General features: G+C 38.1%; 1 protein-coding gene and 1 pseudogene across 1 annotated transcript; one reads left to right on the top strand and one right to left on the bottom strand.

The window, feature by feature from the left end:
- Positions 1-268: 268 nt before the first annotated feature.
- LOC131904058 (vomeronasal type-1 receptor 4-like) lies at positions 269-1,180 on the bottom strand (annotated as a pseudogene).
- A 14,998-nt stretch (positions 1,181-16,178) lies between these two features.
- LOC131904050 (vomeronasal type-1 receptor 4-like) lies at positions 16,179-17,099 on the top strand. The gene has a single exon (XM_059254975.1). It carries the CDS (start codon positions 16,179-16,181, stop codon positions 17,097-17,099), a length of 921 nt encoding a protein of 306 aa, XP_059110958.1.
- Positions 17,100-24,083: the final 6,984 nt, after the last annotated feature.

The following is a 24,083-nucleotide window of genomic DNA, read 5'->3' as shown; positions in this document are numbered from 1 at the left end:
AATATTGAGCAGCTTTTCCCCAAGGCAGCATGTCACATGGAAAGGCTGAGAAAAGTTGGATTAAAGGATAAAAGGCCTAAGTCTCAATAGTTTAGACAGTGTTGGATCTGTGTTCCAGCAACTGAAGAACTCTGAAAATTTTTTAAGATTTACCTTAGAAAAACAAGTGACTTCAACCTCAAAACTTCTGTGTTATTTGCAAAAATATGATGTTGTGAAAAAACCTGTAATTTACATGATTATAATAACATTTGGAATTTTGCATCCTTTATTCAAATAAAACAGGGCCTGGACATAGTACAGTCCTGACTCTTAAGAATGAGGGGATCAAATTGGGAAAACACAGAGTTATGATTGTTGTGATGTTCACCAACCATGAATTGTTACTGTACAGTAGAGTAGTGCAGCCATGCAAGATTGCAGAGATGGTATAAAAAACCAGAAAGGTGGACACTAGGGCCTGGATGCTCTGGGTTGCTCTGGACTCCATGGATCTTCCATGGGAAACATGAGGGCTGTGGATGTACTGGAGTTGCTGCTTGTGTCTGCAAAGATTGACAATCATGGGGCTGCTGGTCCAGGTGATGAGGACAGAAAACAGATGTCCTAGAAACAGAAAGAAAACTATATATAAGGAGAATGTGACTTTGTCATGACCTACAGAAGTATGGTGTTCAAATTATGTCTTTTTTGTTATGTTTTTCTTATTAAATTTTATGGATACATATACTGGGAAAGCGACATTTACCATGATGTAAAAGACCCAGAACACAGAAATGTAGAGACCAATGTCCCTTGGAGACGTGACTTTAAGGTTCTTTCAACAGGAGTTTCTAGGGCTGATGGTGATGGCCTGGAAGACACTCAGGCAACAGGTGGTGGTAATGGACATGTTCCTGAAAACTCTAAGAACATACAGAAAAAGTTGATAGCTCCAACAATTGAAGAACTGTTTCAAACCAAAAGCTGCCACTGTGTTGGGCAATCTTTTAAAGAGAATGATGAAGGAATTGATCATGATTAAGTGCATGAGAATCAAATCCATGGGCTCTAACTTCTTTTTGTTTTGGTAAAAGACTAGATAGTCAAAGAGAATAGAAAAGTTTCCCAATATTCCCATTGTACTCTGTGATAAGAATACTAAACCTATTTTTAAATTCTTAGAGTTTATTTTGTCCATGAACAAGTTTTACTTCAAATTATGGCAACAATCACTTATCAGAGTACAATAATTCATCTTCAGATGCATATCATTATGGCAGGGATTTCCACTATAGTTCTTATAAAATTCAGCATTAAGAATAGGGCAAAGCTTTCCTGGGAGAAACAAAGACCAACAAGTTACAAGTGGAAAAACACTCATTTCTACATGTCCACCAATATTGGAGAAAAATTATATTCTGTCCCCATCTTCTCCCTAGAAGAAATCCACTGTGAATGCATTTTTGTGTCAGTTATAAACAAAAAATAACAATGGTACAACCAGAAAAAGAATGTTTCCCTATCATAGGTAAGAACATTGATTAAAAAGTACTTAACAAATTATGAGTTAGATAATGTTATATTAAGAATGAATCTTTTCAAACTTCACAAACACATACAATCCCACACACATCTGAATGCTCACACAGAGTTAGGGTGGAGAGAGAGTAGGGAAAGGATGGGTCCTTTGTAGAGATTGGTAGCAATGCACAACTGACTGGACATGTTTAAAACATTGCAACAGAAATTTAACAAAGACTGTATTCAATAAAAATAATTAGGAAAAAATGTTCACTGATATTTTTAAATGCACTGTTTGGTATCATCAATAAGCAGAATATGAAATAAAAATTGTATGAAACAGCAGCTCTTGATAAGAACTGGAATAAGCTAGATTTCAGGTACTGGTGATGTCAACATTGCTTCATATGATTCCCAAATGAAAGTCTGTGTGTAGGCAGAACAGGTATATGACTCCAGACTGACAAACTCACATATTTGGATCAGTTTTCATAAGCACTGTTCAGAATTTACACACTAGTAATAGTTTGAAAGCAAAGACATGCACACATATATGAATTTAGCAGTAGTCATTGACTTGTGTTAGTGCAATGCCATCCTATGTATTAATATAAATAAAACTATCAGTTTGTTCACAAATCTCAGATTCACTGGAAAACTCCTGGAAAGGATATGATTTTTTACTTAAGATTCAGTTAGTGAAAACCACCACACATGAAGCAGTGCTCTGGCCTCTTAAACAACTGTAGAAAAATGAACATATGTCTAATCAATTTAACCCCTGCAAATAACCCAATAATACTCTATTACTGATGTGATGACTTTGGATTAAAAGAAAGTTAGTCCACTAGATCTTATTTCTATTGGGAGGGCAGCAGTGTTCAGATAGAGTCTTTTGCTGTCATTCATGCTGGACTGATGTATTCTGAAATCCTCCTGCCTCAGTACTATTACTGTCACAACAAGCCACTCTTCTGTTTCTTGATCTATGGGGTACATAGTGAGATGACTTTCATTAAAGATCTGTGGAGATAGAAAGAAACACTGAAATTCAAGGATATTTGATTTAACATGAGCAGTGGCAAGGCCACTGAGCTACTTTGAAGACAATGGGGAGCAGTAGAAGACACCCAGTGTTTGAGAATCAGACATAAGGACCTGAACCCTCAGTGAAGTAAAAAAAAAAAGAGAGAGATGATAACAAAGAGGAAAAGACTCATGATTTCACCTTTACTGTGAAACCTGTCAACCACTTCAGGTTCCCTCATCCCTAAGGGCATTGTACCACTTTCCAGTGACTGATATTTGTCTTCTGTGGTGGCATTCCTGCTGAGCTGCTACCCTCGTGGCTCCAGAGAGTAGCACCTATCCCTAATCCATGTTTTGTTTAGCAGACACCTTTTGTTTCCCTTGTTGCCCTCTATGTGAATCTTGTCTCAGAGTTTCCCTAGGATATAAAGGCGTATGCAAAACTTGGTTCAGGAAACTCAGAACAAAGGTACCCAACAAATTGAGGAATTTGCATTAAGCATTGTATTGTTCGAAGCTCTTTTCAGATTGTTTTGAACGTATGAAAATTAACTGGCTGAACTGTAAAGGAGAAAAATAAAACTGGCCTAGGCGAGGGGATAGTGCTTCAGTCCTTCAAGGCTGGACCCACCCCTTCCAGCCATGAAAGGCTATATTTATTCTTAAGATTCCTCTGCATCTTCATTCCATGGACCCATGTGAACCCACACACCAGAGCCACAAGATACAGTTACAGTCTTCAGATCCAAGGGACTATTCGCAAGAATACACAGTGGGGCTAGTTGTATCATATCAAGTTGTAAGAGATAAGTTCTCAAGGTTTAATTGTGTTAAGAAGCTTTCCATAGTTAAACTGAAAGTTGCATAGAAGTGACATTCTGTTTGAAAGAATGATAAATGGCGCTAGTGAAGGTGCCGGTTACCAGCAGAAAGGTCGTGGCCACAACAGAACCCGGTTGCTTAGTAGCAGAGAGCTTCATTAGGAGGAAGTGGGGGAGGGAGCAAGTGCAGAGAGCAGAGGGATAGATAGTAGGGTGGAGGAGAGACAGAGAGGGCAAAGCAAAAGCAGAGAGAGAGAGAGAGAGAGAGAGAGAGAGAGAGAGAGAGAGAGAGGGGGGGGGGGGGGGGTCTGCATCAGGCTTTTAAGGACTCCCAGTATGGAGCTACACCATGCATGCGCTGACTGCATGACCATGCTGCATGCACATAGTCGCCAGCATACACTGATGCATGTAGCTGGAGTGAGGGCAGAATTCTAACAGTATTAATCACTGTTATAGTGCTGTTCATTTAGTAACTTCACATGGATTGAATAACAGACATAGACATAAATTCTCTTCATTTAAATGACAGAGTTTCAAAGAACACGTGAAAAATCACCATCAAAATCCATAAGACCCTTATGGACAATTTGGAGACTTGAGAAATAGAACATAGTGAGCCTGAAAGCAAAGTTTGTGCTTCAATCTGCAATCTGTTACTGAACCTATAATATGTTTCTTTTTATAACTTATGAAAGGAAGAAAATCAGTAGCCATCTTGAGATGCCACCGCAGCCCCCCCCCCCCCCCCCCCCCGCCACAAAAGGTATTTGCTGACCAGCAGTTTTAGAACTGATCAGAAGTTGAACTCATAGGAAGATAAAGCTGAAATATATCTGGGTTTGAGGCCAGAATCTTTGCTTCATTTTATGATCTTTCAGTTGGTATTTTAGTCATAGAAATCATACCGGGAAGGCCATTTTCAACAATATGCAGAGCCCTACAGAATCTATATATCCTGGGTTCAGCAAAAGCAGAACATAGGGAGTAAAAGATTTATGTCTTTGTTGATACCCTGAATCCTGTTAGCCATCAGTAACCTCATGCTTATAGGTCAGCCAGTAACTTCAAAGAACTACCTCATCCCTAAACCCCTCATCGAATCCTAAGATATGTAACTCTCTAGATGTAAACCTTTCCTGTATAAACCCCTTCAAGTGAGTGTTCAGGGCCATCCTCCTCCACCCATTATGTCAAGTGTTTGGAATATGGACCAAGCCCCAGGGCTTGCTTTGTTATTAAAAAACTTCTGTGTGCTTGCATCAGATATTGGTTCTGTGGTGGTCTTGCTTGAGGTCTTACGACCTGGACACAACACTTACACATGTATTCTCAACTGCTTATATTATATAAAGAACTGTCCCCAAATTGTGATATATTCTTATGTTTTACTATCAGCAATCATAAAATCATGTTTGCTGAAAAAAACAATCTTGACTGCTGTGAGATGGTCTGTATGTCAAGTATGTTGCTGATTGGTCAGTAAATAAATCACTGATTGGCCAGTGGCCAGGCAGGAAGTATAGGTGGGACAAGGAGGAGAATAAAGCTGGGAAGTGGAAGGCTGAGTCAGAGACACTGCCAGCCGCCATGATGACAAACAGCATGTGAAGATGCTGGTAAGCCACGAGCCACGTGGCAAGGTATAGATTTATAGAAATGGATTAATTTAAGCTGTAAGAACAGTTAGCAAGAAGCCTTGTATGGCCATACAGTTTGTAAGCAATATAAGTCTCTGTGTTTACTTGGTTGGGTCTGAGCGGCTGTGGGACTAGCAGGTGAGAGAGATTTGTCCTGACTGTGGGCCAGGCAGGAAAACTCTAGCTACACTTGAGTATCTCTTGCATTCATCTAATCCAACTTGTACACAAGCAGTTTCTATAGGAGTAAATTGTATTTTTATCTTATGCCAATTTAAGATAGAATGAAAATAAAATTTATAGAAGTATAATATTTAAAAACGTGGCTTATGTAGCACTGCTCAGTAAAAAATTAGGTGACTGTGTATGGAAGCAGCTAGGTCATGCTCTAATTTTTTAAAGTGTTCAAACTGCTCAGAATGACCATTTTGCTTTAGGCAATCATCTACAAGGTTTATTCTCAGGTTTTTGTCTTGGCAGTGAGGAGAACTACATTGTCCTCATCAGACCTCTGTGCAAATCACAGGAGGTGTCAGAGGAACAGTATTGTAACAGTGACTCATAGATTGCCACCTCTGTTTGCAATTTTCAGTCTAACTCTGGGATGATTCAATGCAATTAAATTTTCAATAAGTACTTCATTATGAGAAAAAAGGATTTTAGCTGATGTAATAAAAGTGATTACACAGTATATACAGGAAATATTTCATGGCTTTGAATTCAAGTGGCAATTACTGAAAACTGGCAGGGTACCTGCAGGAATTGGAAAATAATGATGCTTCACACCTGTCTGTGTAAAGATTGTTTCCTGTGTGTTGACTCTTCCCCTCCTATTTGTTCTATACACTGAATGAGCCCATGGGGTCATTCTTACCTGATTCCTAAACGTGGTGCATTCTACTATCAGTCATTGTCTTTCAAGACCTTGGAATCTCAGTTTAGAGAATTTTCTGTGACTGTGAATATTTTCTTATTTCCTGACAGAGATCTGCTAAAATAAAAGACTATTGTCAGCTATTATGTCAGGCACCTCAGTAAACAAAGTCCTGCAGGTAGGTGGAACTAAAGATTTTGTACAGTGTACTGTTTTTTAAACTGGTCTCTGTAGGGCTCTGCATATTGTTGAAAATGGCCTTCCTGGTATGATTTCTATGACTAAAATACCAACTAAAATATCATAAAATGAGGCAAATATTCAGGCTAGTTTTCCAATGTGTGTTGTGACTAAGATGCGATATTTATCAAGTGAATATTCGTGAGTGGTTTGGCTTGGACTTGTAGCTCTTTTTATCTTGTAGAGTAGACACTTAAAATCAATCATTCAAGCAACCCTTAAAACAAACTCACTTTATGCTTTTGGGAAAAGTGATTAGATTTATTTTTTCTACAAAAGAAAGAGAACACACAATGCCCAGGGCACTGGAACTCATAAGTGAAAATCACCTTAGTGTGCCACACATATATCAAGAAACTAAGTTGGGCTGAATATGGTAATCCCAGGCATGTACATGGCAAGGAAGGAGCTGCAGGAAGTTCTAGGCCAGCCTAGATTATACAGTGAAACCCTGTCTTTACTTTTATTATGAAAAAAATTAAATAACACAGTGACAACTGTATTTGTTACACTTCTTTTTTATTTACTTTTTTTTCATTTTTCTCTATTAAGAAATTTTCTACTTACTCTACATAGCACTCACAGATCCCACCTCCTCTCTCCTTCCACCCCCCAGCCCTCTCTCCCAAGCCACCCCACATTCCCACATCTCTCAAATCAAGGTCACCCATGGGGAGTCAGCAGAGCCAGGCACACTGAGCCTAGGCAGGTCAAAGCCCCTTACTACTGCACGAAGCCTGCGCAAGGCATCACACCACAGGCACCGGATTCCCAAAAGCCTGCCCATGCACCAGGGATGGATCCTAATTCCCCTGCCTGGGTGTTCCCCAAACAGATAAGCCAAACAACCATCTTCCATATCCAGAGGGCCTAGTCCAGTCCCATGGGGCTCCACAGCAACTAGTCTACAGTTCATGGGCTTCCACTAGAGTGACTAGTCATCTCTGAACTTCTTCCCATCATGATCTCGATGTCCCCCACCTGCAGAATCCCTCCTCTCTCTCTCATTGATTGGATTCCCAGACTCAGCCTGGTGCCTGGCCATGGATCTCCGCATCTGGCTCCATCAGTCACTGGACAAAGGCTCTATGATGACAAGGTATTTGCAAGAGCAGTCACCAGGGTAGACTGGTCCAGGCACCCTCTGGACCACTGCCAGCAGACCAAAGTGGGGTCATACTGAGAGCTTCCCCAGCACCCTGCCTCTTCTTATTCCTATGATGTCCTCATCTATTGTGGTATCTCCCTCCCTGCCCTCCTGCTCTGTCCCTGTTCCAGCTCCACCCTCCCATTTTCCTATGTTCTCATCCCCCACTCCTTGCCCTCTACCCCTCCCCCATCCAGTCTGCTCATGTAGATCTTATCCACTTCTCCTTCACTGGGTCATCCATGTGTCCCTCCTAGGGTCTTTCCCTGTTACCTAGCCTCTCTGGAGATGTGGGTTGCAGTCTGGCCATCCCCTCCCTCACATTTAATATCCACTCATGAGTGAGTACATACTATGTTTGTCCTTCTGAGTCTGGGTTACCTCACTCAAGATGATATTTTCTAGTTCCATCCATTTGCCTGCAAATTTCATGATATCATTGTTTTTTAATGCTGAGTAGTACTCCATTGTGTATATGTGCCATATTTTCTTTATCCATTCTTCAGTTGAGGGGCATCTAGGTTGTTTTCAGGTTCTTGCTATTACGAATAATGCTGCTATGAACATAGTTGAGTATGTGTCCTTGTGGTAAGATTGAACATTCCTTGGTTATATGCCCAAGAGTGGTATAGCTGGGTCTTGAGGAAGATATATTCCCAATTTTCTTAGAAAATGCCATACTGATTTACAGAGTGTCTGTACAAGTTTGCATTCCCACCAACAGTGGAGTAGTGTTCCCCTTGCTCCACATCCTCTCCAACGTAAGTAATCTTCAGTGTTTTTGATCTTAGCCATTCTGAAAGATGCAAGATAGTATCTCAGAGTTGTTTTGATTTGCATTTCCCTGATGACTAAGGATGTTGACCAATTCCTTAAATGCCTTTCAGCCATTTGAGATTCTTCTGTTGAGAATTCTCTGTTAAGCTCTGTAGCCTATTTTTTTTATTGGATTGTTCATTATTTTTATTTCTAGCTTTTTGAGTTCTTTATATATTTTGGAGATCAACCTTCTGTCAGATGTGGGCTTGGTGAAGATCTTTTCCCATTCCGTAGGTTGTCGTTTGGTCTTATTGACTGTATCCTTTGCTCTACAAAAGCTTCTCAGTTTCAGGAGGTCCCATTTATTAATTGTCTCTCTCAGTGTCTATGCTACTGGTGTTATATTTATGAAGTGGTCTCCTGTGTCAATTCATTCCAGACTACTTTCTACTTTCTCTTCTATCAAGTTCAGTGTAACTGGATTTATATTGAGGTCTTTGATCCACTTGGACTTGAGTTTTGTGCATGGTGACAGATATATATCTGTTTGCAATCTTCTGCATGTTGACATCCAGTTATGCCAGCACCATTTGTTGAAGACGCTTTCTTTTTTCCATGGTACAGTTTTGGCTTCTTTGTCAAAAATCATATGTTCATAGGTGTGTGGATTAATGTCAGGGTCTTCAATTTGATTCCATTGGTCTACTTGTTGGTTTTTATGCCAGTACCAAGCTGTTTTTATTACTATAGCTCTATAGTCTTACAGCATGTCTTTTAGCCTATGTCATGCCTTGGTTGTAGCACTAAGCTTTCCAGTGCCTTTTCTTTCCAGTCTGTGTCTTTCTTCCCCACTTGCTCTTTTTCACTATAGACCTTCATAAGAGTTATCAGTGATAACCATTCCACAGAGTCACCGATATGCCATCTTAGATATTATTGGACAAGGAAATAATTTTATCACTTTTATATTCTGCTTAATGTAAATTCTCAGGATTTAGTCAGAAAACAGATGTATTCTTTGACAAAATATCACAAAAAGGATTTTACTACAATTGTTGTTAAAGTTATTGATTCATTATAAATCCTATTGAGCTAGCCTCTACAGTCCACATTACTTTCATCAGTAAAGTTATTTTGGCTTCAACTAGAATGTTTCATTATGCTCTCCTAGTAGCATTCAGTTGTTTTTATAATTCAAATTTCCAAACTCTTTCACATTTCCCCCAAAGCCACACAGAGTCTTCATATCACCATTCTACTCACTGATACAAAATTATGCATTACTTACATTTTTTATTGTGATGAGGCACCATGACTGGATACCTCATACTGAAGGGAGAGTTTATTTGTTCTTTAGAGTCCAAACATAAAACAAGCATGACAGCAATAACACTGAATGAGCAGGAAGCTGACTGATCACTTCTTCATAACCAAAAGAAAGGATAAAATGTTCAGGAAATGTACAAGGATTTTAATATAATATCCTTGTCCAGTAAATCACTTTCTCTAGAAAGGCTATACCATCCAATCCTTCCTAAAATAATGGACACAAAGTGTACAAATACCTAAGACTGTTAGGGATATTTTTCATCCGAACCACAACATTTTCTATCTAATAGACCCTGACCATGAGCAGAACAATTTTTTACATTGATACTTTATTGAATTTAATTATTGTAACTCAGCAAGTTCTTGGAAATGAAGGTTTAAAATTGGAGCAGAAGTAATGTTGTCTTGTGTCTCTACTGTCCTAAAACCCTCAAAGAAGGATGGTTACTGTCCAGACAGCAAATGATATGCCTCTATTTTTTCTGTTTCTTGCATAATTGTAAACAATTAAAGATCTACATTTTCTTTGGCAAAGATAATACTGGGTGATTCTGGTCCCCACTCAGTGCTTTTCCATTGAAAAGATAGCCTCTGCTTACAGAATACTTAATGAAAACAACTGATTTTGTTTATAAATAATAGTTGCATATAAATTCTTTGACAGATAGAACTGTATTCAGACTTTGTGTCATTGCTGGGGTGATATTTCTATTTTTTCCAATATGTTTGCCAATCATCATTTTGAGTTAATTTGGATACAGTTTAGAAAGTTTGCAATAATTTCTAGTGCAGTTTATAACATTGAATTTTTCCTTTTGTAGACACTTCAGTAGCTATCCTTGAATTCCTGACTTACTGTGTTCTGGTGAGTGCTGTAATATCAGGCAAAACTTGGATCTAATAATTAATTATCCATTTCTTTTTGTTTAAAAGAACACAGAGAAAGCTGGAGTCCAATGAATCACACAAACCTCTTTGTAAGATTCCAACACATGAAACTTTGACATGCCTTACATCCTCTGTGACTGTTGTCTTTCAGGTGTCATGAGAACATGAGATCCTCCCTGAAAAGTTTACCTCTTTGGAGACACAGAAGAAACTTCTAATCAACTTTAGTAATTATCCCAAAGCAGTAACTGTCATTGCCACAGTTGTTGAAATGAAAACTGTAGATTAGAAGGGAGGTGAGGTTACAGAGCCTCAGACCTTAATCTCAGAATTGTGTTGCCTACATATCTCACAGGACTGGATTTCAGGATGTCAGGAGCTGACCACAAAACAGGCAGTTCAGCGTAGATGATTCAGATGAGCATTTACCATGCCACATATGAAGCAGAGACAGCAAAGAAGGTGGATCTGGTAAGTGTTTTTGTTTAGAAATGGATTTTTGGGGTGGACAAAGATGCAGTGAAATTTCATTCAAGAGATGGGAACATTTTCTGAGCTGTGAGAAGCAAATAAGTTATCCCCTAGTAAAAGAATCCGACATTTACACAATATGATGAAACAAAACTTCAGGTGATTATATAATATTCTAAATAATCAAGAAATATGACTTTGAAGGTGTTAAAGGATTGTAGTTACTGACACTGAAATATATATTTACACATCACTCACATGAATCAAAGATTAATTGTTCAGTTTGACAATCACAGGATCTGGAGTAACAGCTTTATGTGAATAGTACAGATTTAATTAGGACAATCGTAATCATTTAATTCTAGAATCTTCAGATTGTATGAGTGCTTGTGGTGTAAAACTAGTTTCTAGGCAGCACTGCATCTAGGTCTAGGGCAGGACCTGTGTTTCTCACAGTCAGTGGCCATGACTGATGATGCTGCTTTCCCTCTAGAACATGGGAGCACAGTGTTGTTTGGAACATGACATTGTAATTCTGAGTCATACACTTCCCTCAACAGGGACAAATGCATCTTTTCTTATTTATTCTGGATTAGTAACATTCTAATGATGCTGCAGCATCAGGATGACTTTCCCAGTTTTCAGTGTAGGGTATTGAGGCAATGCAGAGCTTTGCTCCTGGCAGACAATGATGCTACCACAGAGCTACACCTGCATCCTACCTTTTCTTTGTAACTTAAATTACTACAATGTATTTCCTAGCCTTCTGGTGATACTCCCTGAATGTATTTGATTTTAATGTCTTTTCAAAACCTTGATATGTTGTAAATCTTTTGGCTTGATAAAGGAATTAGCAAACATAAGCTTTTAATGTGAAACTCATAATTAAAATTCTTATGTGTGTATGTGTGGTCCTGTTAAGGCACATATGTGATGTGAGGTGAGTTCACTTTGCATTTGTGAATTAGTACAGGAGAAAGAGAGTATGTGAGAGTCTGTGTTGGGAGGGTGAATGTATGTGTGTGTTACAGAGTATTTTTGTGTGCAAGTGTATGAATGTTTATGTGTATTTGACTGATCATGTGTGTGTGTTTGCATGTGTATGTGTTTATGAGTGTGTGTCTGTTTATATACACTAGTGTGTGTTCTGTGTGTGTGTGTGTGTGTGTGTGTGTGTGTGTGTGTGTGTGTGTGTTATGATTTTGTGTGGAGTAACAGGAGAATCTCGGCTGTCTTTCCTCAGACTTTTATTTTTATTTTTGTTTGTATTTTTTGAAATATATGTAACTCTCTTAGTATTACAGGCTGGCTGGACAAGGAGCTTCAAAGACACACCTGTTCTGCCTCCCCAGGCCTTGGATGATTCCATGTGCCACCACACAATTTTTTTATTAGTTGTGCAGATGGAACTAAGGCTCTCATATGTAACAAAGCAAAGTCATCAGCACCAAGCTATCTCCTTAATCTGGTAATTTTTATTGCACACTGTTATATTGAATATTATTTTCCTGCTAAATAAGTGAGTTTTAGTGTAATAGAGTTCAATATTTCATTTGATAGATAGTAGTGTGTGGTCCCTCAGAAACATGTTTGATGACAAGATAAATATTGACTCTGTCCTGCCCTCACCAACCAAGTGTGACCACAGGCATTTTCTGTTTGACTAGACTATAATTTGAGCATAGGTTTTTAGTAAAATGCCAGAATCTTTGTATACAACTGTTAGTTATGAAAAGTAGCTGAACATGATATGCTTGAAAATGTGGCTGTCACAACCCTGTGGGGCACAAATTTATATGAACATATAAACAGCCCGTAGGTGTTCACATTTCCTAAGTGTTCTCACTGCCACAACACTTTACGAAACTGGGGATTCATTTCCTAAGCTTTTCCTCAGGTCTTATCCCAGCAATAAAGATGATGCCACTGTCTACCCCCAAACAATTATCAAAATTACATAAGTGTCTTGAGGTCATGCTTTATGGCATGTACATGTCATGTTCTCCTCCATATAATTACTTCTTGCAATACTATTCTTTTTCTATCTATCTGATCTTCATGTTCTATGTTCCTAGATCAATGGTGATTTCTGTGATAAAGGAAAGGAGTGAAGTAAATTTCATAGGAAATTATACAGAAATGATAACCCAGGCTGGGGTTAAGGCAGTTATGCAGGACATGAGAAAGACCGTGCAGTCTGGGGAAGCTTTTCAGGCTTGGATAAACTGTACCAAATGTGTGGCCAACTACAGCACATAGTATGATGTGTATCAGCACACTGGATTCAAATTGGCCATGTTGAATAATTCAGTTTCTGTAGATATTCCAAGGGCATTGTGTAAAACTTGGGACCCTAAGGGGTATTGGCTGAAGACTGTGGATGGAGTAACATATAAATGAGATGACAAACTAGAAGTGTGGAAACCTAGAATAGGAGGAAAATGGTGGCCTCCACCAAGAAAGGGAGATGGCAACTTTAATCCTGATATTTTGATTCCTCCTGAAGGAGTGTGGGGACAATGTAACAATGCTGAAGTGATTGCTGCAAGTTTTACTCGGTTCCTAGATTGAAAAGAGCTGCCAGGAAAAGTGAGCTTCCTTTCATGGAAGCTCTAAAAATCAGATTAGTTCTTCCTTGGAATTGTTGGGATAAGAAGGACAAAAGTTGCTGACTTGCTGAGCAGATTTCTTGTCTGAGATCATTGTGGCCCACCAGTCACAGGGCTTGGTGTTTAAAGAGGGCTGAGGAGAAACTTAGGTGGTTGCATGGGACTCGAGGCCGGAGCAGGCTGTGTGAGAAGGAAATAACTGTCTGGTACATTAACCACTTTTCTGATTTTTACCTTTTTTGCGAAATTGCATGTTGCTAGCCTCTGGGTCAAGTGCTCAGAAGATTATATAATCATTAATAATAAAAATAGATTATGCTTCCTTTGGTGTTAAACCTGGGATAGTTCCTGGGTGTAATCAAGATGAAGAAGAATATATTGGTGATTTTCTAAGAATAACCTTTGGAATCATGAGAACATTTTCTATTGGATGATTTCCCCTTTTCTTTGTGATTCCCTTTGCTTATGATAATAAAAGCCTGAGGTTACCAAGGCAAAAGCAGAAGCTAAAGAAGCAGTAACAGAGAAGCTACTTAGCAACTGCAGAAACCAGAAGTGACCTAGTAGCTTGAACAAGCATTGTGTCTGAGTTGTTACTATGCCTTCCAGGTATCCCGTCCTTCGGACCCCCAAAACTGCTGAGGCTGTTCCCTGGCAGTATAATGGTTGAGTTCTTCTACCAGACTCTCAAATGGAGGGTTCTTTCCACTTCGCCATTGACTTGAAGATGACACCAAGCCCTTGACTACTCATATATTGGAGTACTTTTCTGTGACTGTGAACATTCATTTCTGTCCTCACAAGTCTGCACTATACTCCTGTCAGTGTGTCCAGACAAGTTGTCTAGGTGGGTAAAACTAAGAAACTTCAAAATATACTGAATTTTTAAATGTCCTTGGTACAACTCTGTACTTTGGTGAATATCCTTCCTAGTTTGATTTCATTATCAAACATCATAAAATTTATTAAGGGCAGTAAGTGAATGAGTGTCTTCATGTGTCAAGGCAGGCAGCGGCATGTAGGGAGGTGAGAATAAAATCTTGATTCAGGTTTATTTCATCATCCTGGATCAAAACTTGGGTAGTCTGATGCCAAGTGGTTTATTCTGATTGTTTTCAATACAATATGATTTGGAAAAAACATTTCTTTGTGTAATAAAATGCCTTATGCACAAGGAAGCTAAATTAGATAAAAACTCAACTCCGAATACATGTTATTTCCTCCAAGAAGATAGGTTGTGGAGACATTCTACCCATATTAGCTTAAGAGCCTAAGGAAGATTTTGGTTTGGTGTCAGTCATAAAGGTAGCATAGAGGTCATTTGGGCTATTTGACACCTCTTGGTGCTTGTTGTGGGAGCCTGGAGAAGCCTCTGGCTATGTAGTGTCATTTAGACTATTAGACATCTGTGGTCTTGATTTTGAGAGATTGACCAGGCCTTGCTCAATAGATAAGATAGATTACCAAGTTATTAATCACTTCCAATCCCCAGCTTTCTAGAAGGAAAGAACAAATTTTACATCTTTACATCTTTTCCATTAAAAAAGACAGTCCTGCACACTTAACATTCTTGGTTTCTCTGGAGATCTGTGTGTGCAAGAGCTTTGTGCTACCAACAAATTAGTGTAACAAAGGCTCTGGGTAGCATTCTAGTGAGCATCATAATGAACTCACAATTTTGATCCATAGATCTTTCATGGTTATGTCATGATATGTGCCTGTGGTTATATGATATATGTCCCATAGAGACTCTCATTTAGTACCAATCACATCTCAACAACAACCCTTCCAACAGTTCTTATTATGTTTTATGATTCGTGCTATTCTAGCAACATTAACAAAAGAAACCCCTCAAAAGACACATAGAACACATAAATGGCCTTCTCATTGGAAATCACAAATGAAACTCAATAAAGATCAATAAAACAAAAATTTTAGGTGTATGACAAATCCAGGAATCCAGAAGTTTTTTTTTGGATATTTGCTGAAAGTTTCAGACCAGCATACATTATACAGTGAGACCTTAAAGCCTTCCACAAAAAAGTAGATATATGAAGTTGCCATTTATCCTTGTACAATCCAAAACTGTGTCACTAATAATAGGGTTATGCTGTATAACTGGGTGAGTTAAGATTGTGCGTAGATGAGTTCATATCTATGTTACACTTTAGAGACAAGATAACTGCTGATCTGTGTTGTGCTTTGCTCAATTATGCTCACAATGTAAAAGCTCTTATTTTTCCTATTTTATATCTATTTCACTGCTTGTGGGTTTTGTGAATTCCTTGATCACTTACACTGCTGCATATGACAACACTATGTGAGTATCAGCTGAAGCTGAGCACTCTTAAAGAAACTGTGGGAGAATCAAAAATTAGATGTTAACTTTTATGAATGGATGATGAATTTATGAATAGATTGTCATGTAAATGTATATCATTTTCAGTAACATACAGATTTCCAGATTCCAAAACATTGGCTGAAATGTGATCACTGTTTCCATTCTGTAAGATACCTGCTTATACCAATGCTGACAAGAAATTGCCAGTTCCTGTTTTATATTTCTGCTATGGTATCATGATCCAGACATTAGATCTAATGAAAGCACTGACATTTTTACCCTATTTATTCTTTAATGATTATGTTCACTTGACTACTTCAGCAGTCCTACAAAGAGTTATAATTTTTGCAAAGCTAAATTTTATTTAACACAATGACTTGGTGTGTTGCAAATACTGGCTTTGCAATCTTAAGCAAAAGTAATTCTGACACACCCATAGCATAGCTATAGAAATTTAAATTAATAATTTTGTTTCACCAGGTGATTTTTGCCATGATTCATAGAATTAAGAGGTGCTAAATGACAGAATGAACCTCAAGGATTTGGCAATAGGAACAGTGTTGTTGCTTCAGAGCACAGTTGGAATTCTGGGGAATTTCTCTCTTCTTTCCTACTACCTCATCCATTACTACATTCAACAGACATTAAGGACCAAGAATTTGATTCTCACACACCTGTTCACAGCCAACTCCTTGATCATTGTTTCTAAAGGAGTAATAATGGCAATACAGGTTTTGGGGATGAAGTGGCTTATCAGTGATTTTGGCTGCAAACTTCTTTTGTATATTCAAAGACTTGGCAGAAACATGTCCATTGGCACTACCTGTTTCTTGACTGTTTTTCAGGCCATCACCATCAGCCCTAGTGACTCCTGTTTGAAGGATCTGAAAGCGAAAGCTCCAAAGTACATTGGACTCTCCATTTTTCTCTGCTGGGTCTTGTTCATGGTAATTAATATGATTTTCCCTCTGTATCTGTCTATCAAAGGGAACAGCAAAAACCTGACACATAAAAGAGATTTGAAATATTGCTCCACTGTAGGTCTTAATGAAGTCACAGGCTCATTGTATGTAGCTTTCTGTGTAATCCCTGAAGCTTTGCTTTCTGTGATCATTGCCTGGACTGGTGGATCCATGATTGTCATTCTCTACAGGCACAAGCAACGGGTTCAACACATCCATAGCACTCATGTTTCCATCAGTGCATCCCCTGAGTCCAGAGCCACCCAGAGCATCCTGGTCCTCGTGTTCACTTTTCTAGGCTTTTATGCCCTCTCCTCCATCTTACAGGGTTGGAATGCTCTTGTTTATAATGATGGGTGGTTGCTAATGAACATCACAGACATCATTTCTATGTGCTTTCCCACATTAGGCCCCTTTATTATGAATCATAACTCTGTTGTATATAAATTCCTCTTTTTCTGCATGAGGAATCGAAATATCATGTAATTATATCATAGGTGCAAGGATTTGATAGCTTTTTTGTACAGTATCTAATTATTTATTCATTAATCTCCTTCAAAATTAAACATACAAGCTAATGCATAATCCATTCGTCATTGTAAGATAAACTGTAACATGTGTTTGGGCTTCATCTTTTTTGTTCTGGTACCTGTGGGATCATATCAGAAGTGAATGAAACATATTGACCTGTCGTGGATAAACTGTGCTCCATTGATAGCAATTATAAGCTCTGTTGCTTAAGGCAAATTAAATGAGTTAGAACTCAGTCACACAATGTGGATTTCCAGAAATCAAGTGACAGAGTAGTATATGCATTAGAGACTTTTGTCAGAAGCAAGTGCAGTGTTGTATAGTGGTACAAGCTAATACCAATAAATTTAATTGACTTTATCTGGCATGTTATTACCTATACACAGTTTCTTCTGTTTACTCACTTAATTGTAATTGTGTAAGAAAGATCATTGGAAGACAGTATCTTTATCAATCTCTGGATTTAAGGAAAATATTTTCAGTAATAAAGAAAATAAAGTTCACATCTCTTCATAAGTCAAGTGTTAAGACAGTTTTCTTAGACATTATCTTTATAAGAATGCTTTCCCCAGGGAGTTCAATGGTAGATACCCTCAACTGCATATATCCACTTTGCCTACTTCACACCTCTATCATTGGAAATCGTGAGGAAAAGGAACAGTTCTCATCAGAGTGTTTTTACTGTGAGCTCTTCCACAAATAGGCAATGCTTCTCTTTCTCTTATAAAAATTATATGGATTTCAGTCAAGTTGTGTCAAAGGCTTAAAGAATAATATCAACTGCTCAATAAGTATGAAAAATAATTACAGCTGTGATTCCAAATAACATGATTCAATAAATCCTCAGTCTTCTAGATACTGGGACTTATTTCTCTCTAGGTGATAGTCATTGTATGTCTTTGGAGTAAGTCTCTTCTTAATAGAATGAGTTAATTTGTACCACAGTACAGAATATTTCAATTATCACAATAGTTGTGATATTGTAAAAAAAGAAATGATTTGGTTCTAAAAATAAAATCCTATTAACCTATAATATCTCAAGGATACAAAGATATAATGATAAAAGAAAGATAGATAGTGTTTAATATAGACAATGTTTATAGCTGTTTTTTGAGTAAAATATGTGTTTTTTTTAAAAACTGGAGTCTAAATGATAAGAAAATATTTATTTAAAAAATGAAGCCAAATATAAAAGTAGTCAATTAGATCTCTAAGTGATGGAATTTTTTATTGTTTTACAGTGTGGAGAAATTTAGTAGACCCTCGTCTTCCATGACAAATATATCCAAAAATCATAATAGATCAGTGAGGCCAAGGATACAGTAGAACCTTGTATATACTATGATTTTTACTATTCCCACATAGTACCTAAAAGACATTATATAAACTAGATATGTCAAATTTAAGCACATGCAACTGGTAACAAAACAGAAGGATGATAATGACATAACAAAGTGCATGCTCTGTAAGTATCCACTATGTCTAGAATGTTCCATGCAGAAGGAGATATCACAAGTAACTGAACACATTTCCTATATGACTGTAATACGGTCTGAGTGATGTGCACTGGCATATGCTGCCAGGATCCAGGTTTAAGACCTAGATAGGGATCCAGAACTCTCTCCAGCTGAGTAGCCAGTGGAAGCCACAGTCAGTAGTTAGCTCTGCTGTGCTAACAACCTTCTCACCCCAACTTCTCTGTGGTATCATTGAAAGCAACCTCTTTACAGCTAGAGATAAGTCATAACAGTCCTTCGGGGACTAGGAATAACCTTAAAGTCCCTCAAAGTATATATACAGATACATTTTTCTAACTCCTCAGGTAGCTTGGTTAAAACAATTCTCTTTTTCTCTATTTGCCCTAACCAGAATTTACTTTGTGTAAATATTTCTATTAACAGGGTGTGGCAGTTTGATTAAGAATAGCTCCCATGGGCTCATATATCTGAATGCTTAGTCATCATGGTTGGTACTATTTGAAAGAATTAGAATGATCTGGAGGCATGGCCTTGTTGGAGGACATGTTTCACTGGGTTGGGTTTTATCTTTTAAAATCCATGCCCAGCCCAGGCTGTCTTTCTGCTTGTGGATCAGGATTTAGGTCTCAGCTACTTACTCAGCTTCATGCCTGCCACTCTTCATGCCATCTATCATGATGATTATGGTTTAAGCCTCTGAAACTGTAAGCAGGCCCCTAACTACATGCTTTCATTTTTAAGAGTTGCATTGGTTATGGAACTTCTTAACAGAAATGCAACACTGACTAAGACACTGGGTCTCTTGAAAAGTCATTTATAATTATACAGTTGGGTGTTGATAACAGTGACACAGGGTAGCTGTGAGCAGTCAGAATGAGAAGGTGGCTCAGAGAAATAGGAAAAAATAGGCTTCAGGTGATATGCAGTGTCTGAACCATTATGGAGTAAATTTGCAAAGCAAAAGAGAAAATGTCATAAAGAGCAGAAGCTTATTACATGTATCCAAAAATTCAACATGCTTTAGGTTAAAATGGGCAATGAAGTGAATGGAAGGGTAATGAAAACTGTAAAAACTCTAATGTAGGGAAACACATCCACAAAAGAAATAATTCCTCCCATCCCAATCCCAGTCATTTTGGCAAAATGGTTAAAAATTCAGTTAAAGCATGGGTTAAATTCCAAGGTATGAAGAATTGGAAACTAGAAATGTAGAGCCATATATGAAGAATTGACTATGCTTAGGGTTTAGAGGAATAGTTGAACACTGGTAAATGATGGTTTATGTTATTGAGAGATGTGTATGGTAAGCAACTGTAGTGAATAGTTTTACTTCAACTAACCTAAGGTCCTAGGGAACTTGAGTGTTTAAAAGTATTTGGCAATTATCCTCTTCTATTTATCTTGATCAGGATCTGCCGCTGATACAGAATCCTTGTCAGTGGGGAGGGATGTCGCTGTGATATCCTGGATGTTTTGAGTACTTTATAGACATCTTGAAAAAGACCACTGCCAAGATGGCTGATGGTATAGCTACAAAATTTCTCCACAATATGCCTTGCTCTATCACAGCTGCTCATTCATGAAGCAATGACAAAAACTTCCCTTCATCCATAACTTCTCTTTAAAACAATGCCTGTTGCTGTTCCTCTAGACTTTACCTCAGGTGTTTAAATGTTGTCAAACCTGTCCCCTGCTACACTCCCTGTATTAGTGATTTTCTTTTGTTGTAATAATATAGCATGATCAAGGCCACTTAAAACAAAAACAATAAATACGGTTATGACTTCACATCTTGATCTACAACCCCAAGATAGACAGAAACAGAGAGACATTTGTAACTGGAGAGTTTCCGTCCAGGTCCCACCAAGCCCACGTAGTCCTGCAGCCCACTTATAAAATAATCACTCAGATGCTTATATAACTTATAAACTGTATGGCTGTGGCAAGATACTTGTTATCTAGTTCTTATATCTTAAATTAACCCATTTCTATAAATCTATACCTTGCCACGTGGCTCGTGGCTTACCGGTATCTCACATCATGCTTCTCCTCGTGGCGGCTGGCAGCATCTCTGTGCCTCAGCTTTCCACTTCCCAGAATCCTCCTCTCTCTTTGTCCTGCCTATATTTCCTGCCTGGCTACCGGCCAATCAACATTTTATTTATCAGGAAATGTAAACTTGGGGTTCACAGTGTGATTGAGTATCTCCCTACAGGGTGCCTGTAATCATTAATAATTATTTTACATTGGACTGTTTAGGGAAGTGACATAGGCAGCTGAGAAGTTAGAAAGAGAAAGTGGCTCAGAGATTATAGAGGAGAAGGTTTGACATGTTGTGGAGAGCCTGGGACCCTAGGAAGAAGTGTAGAAAGAAGTGAAAAAGACATAAATGATCAAACTGTATTACATTTGGCCAACTCTTTTGAATATAATGCCCAGTTCAACATGACATTGGAGAGAATGAGGGGAGGGTACTAAGGTATATATAAAGAGTAAATACAGTAATTCACAGTCAGATATACATAATGGCCAATACAAAAGTGTGGAGAAAGGGATCCTGTAGCACAGAGACAGGACCCATCTGAGGAAGTCAAAGGTCTGTGGCTCGTTACTTCAGGTCCCTTCTGAAACGGAATTTTTGTTTCACTTGTGGTGCTAGTGTCTCCACTGGCATTACTAGCAAAATAGTTTTCGGAAACTTTTGATTTGATAATTTTCAAAAGCTATTATGAGTTTCTTGTGCAATTATCCAAAGAAACAACATGCTTGGCAAGGTATGTGCTGTTTCCCAATGCCCAAAGCCAAAACCATCTTGTGGAAGTTGTAGAAAATATTGAAATCTGTTATATGAGAGACTTGGGTAGAAGTCTGAGTGTCTCACAAGACTCCAGTCCTCACAATTATCCTACTGAACAATTAAGTTGATAATTTTCTGACATCTAACTGTGGTACTTTAAACCACCAGCAGAAGAGTGTTGTCATTCAGGAATTATTGGATATCTGATGAAGTATCAGGAAAAAGAAAGGCACAATGTCATAATCTGAACTAGGAATTATTGTACTCTCTATAAAACCCAAATGCAAACTAAGTAGAAGTGCTAATATAGAATTATGCTAGAAATTATATTTGTTTCCCAAGTGATGGCAGGACTTCTCAACAGATCCCTATCTTAGATGAATTTACATATGCACCATTTCTAAAAAATTAAGTCAAATACATCCACTAAGTGTTACATAAACTAATGCAACTTTCTTGGTCTAAAACCACAGAATTGATACCAGTAAATTCTACAATTATACTTAATGAGGAAAGTGAAGGTTACTCGTTGTACAATAATCAATGGTGAAAGACATATTTATAGGTTTAACAGTTGCCCTCTCTCCACTAACTATCCACCTTAAGGTGTTTTAGCCAACAGAGAAGTTTGAAATAAAATCACTTCTGACACACTTGTAAGACATTGGTTCCCAGATTTCCCTGAAAGTTAGTAATTCATTGGAATAAGTTGGGACCATAGAGAGCTATTGACTTCAGTGTCATGAATTATTACAAGGAAAGAATAGTGGTTAAACTCAGCTAAGGGAAGAAGCTGATAAAACAAGAAGCAGAAAATGTTCGGGATTTAGTGAACATGTGCTCAATCACTGATCCTCCTTCAGCTAAAAACCACTGGATACAGAGACATAGCATAATGATTGATTGGGAGAGTGAACTGCAAACCCCTTTGGTAATTACAGAAACATTCTGTGTTGGACCCTACAGAGATGCTCCTGAAATAAGCTGAACCACTAAGGGCAGATTGTCAAGGGCTAGTATGGTGAAGGGTGTGAGTGTTCTCAGAAATTCAGAATTGATCAAAATGGGGCTATATCTCCTGTGGAAAGGCACTGGCCTTCATTCACTGTGGGCTGCCACACAAGTCAGCAGGAGGAAAGCAATACATAAAGAATCATCATGGACGGAATGTGTTTCTACTTTATTAGAGGCAGAGTTATGGCATGTATTGCTGGGACTCAGGGAAAGGCCCCTTAAGCTGGGGAAACGTGATGGAGGACACAGCATTGTGTGAGTTTAGAGAGGTTCTAAGAAAAAAGAGGAGGTAGGACTGAAGCCTATGAACATGCCTCTCTCAGAACGTATAAGAACTGTGCAAACCATGTGTTTCCTGACTCATTTAAAATAAATATATGGGATTTTCTTACTACTTAGGTTGAAACATTTATACATATTTTGATATTTTCTATATCTTAAATTCACCATGAATTTAAGCTGAGCTCCATGATGCATACTGTCTCCACTACGTGACATTGTGTGCAATTTCCTCTGAGACAAAACTTACATCTTTGATAGAAGATTAATTCTGACTCTTCAGTATGTTTCATCATTTACTCAAGTTTTCAAAACTGTACTATTGTTTATTGTCAGTTTGCTGAGGTGCTTCTCCATTTTCTCTAATTAAAGGACCTTAGGCCTGATCCTCTTTATCTTTAGTCAATCCTGAAAATTCCTTTATCCATCACTTTTTTCTGCCTTCTCCTTTTCCATATCTTGTCCAAATTCAAATATCTCAACCTACAGAAGTTCCCTGTGTACTCTATGACCAGAAACCTTAAAAGCCATGGTGAACAATTTTCAGGCATTTTCATTTTCTTGTGCACATAATAAATACACACTATCCAGAGCCCCTGATTCATGCCTTATGACTCTATAGTGACTGCCCTTTTAGCCTGATAACTTTCCCCACTGATATCCAATGCATTGCCATCTTCCTTCATTTTCCTACGTTCATTTTTATTTATTTCTCTCTCCCTTCACAGTCCATCGAGACCTGTTTTTCCACTGATATCATAGGGATATGAAATAACCCAAATATACACGTGCTTAAAAATCCAAGTTCCCTCCTGATGACCTTTTTGGGAAGTTTGTGGAATATTTATTAGAGGAGGAGACTTACCTAGATGAAGAAGTTCAAGGACAAAGGTCCTTGCAGGAAGAACAAGATTCAACACCTGGCAGCTTTCCTGGGCTTTTCCAATGGTATGAGAGCAGAGTATTAGCTCATTGCCATCTCCTGTCTTGCAGTCTTCAGGAATGAAGCTTCTCACCAAGAACTCATCAATATTTTCTTCCACAGCTACCACTGCAATGTCTGGAATGTCCAGGTTCTGGAGTATTCTGCAAGCAACAACCTCAGCCTGATGTCATTGAAAACAGCACCTGTAGAAGGAGAACAGTTAGCAAAGAAAAAAAAAAAGAACTATACTGGGAAAAGAAAAGTAAAGCTCATGCTGATACAGTTATAAGAAGCAATAACCTGCTATATGGAGATAAGTTCACTGATCACAGATTTTTATGTCCATCCTTCCCAGGTCTGCCAACCACAAATATTCTATCAGAAAATTTACATAAGTGGTTATTACACGCCTTTTATAGTTACATTTATTTTTTTTTTGTTCAAAA

Source organism: Peromyscus eremicus, chromosome 1 (assembly GCF_949786415.1).
Source record: "Peromyscus eremicus chromosome 1, PerEre_H2_v1, whole genome shotgun sequence".
NCBI lineage: Eukaryota > Metazoa > Chordata > Mammalia > Rodentia > Cricetidae > Peromyscus > Peromyscus eremicus.
This window is presented reverse-complemented; position numbering and strand designations above follow the sequence as displayed.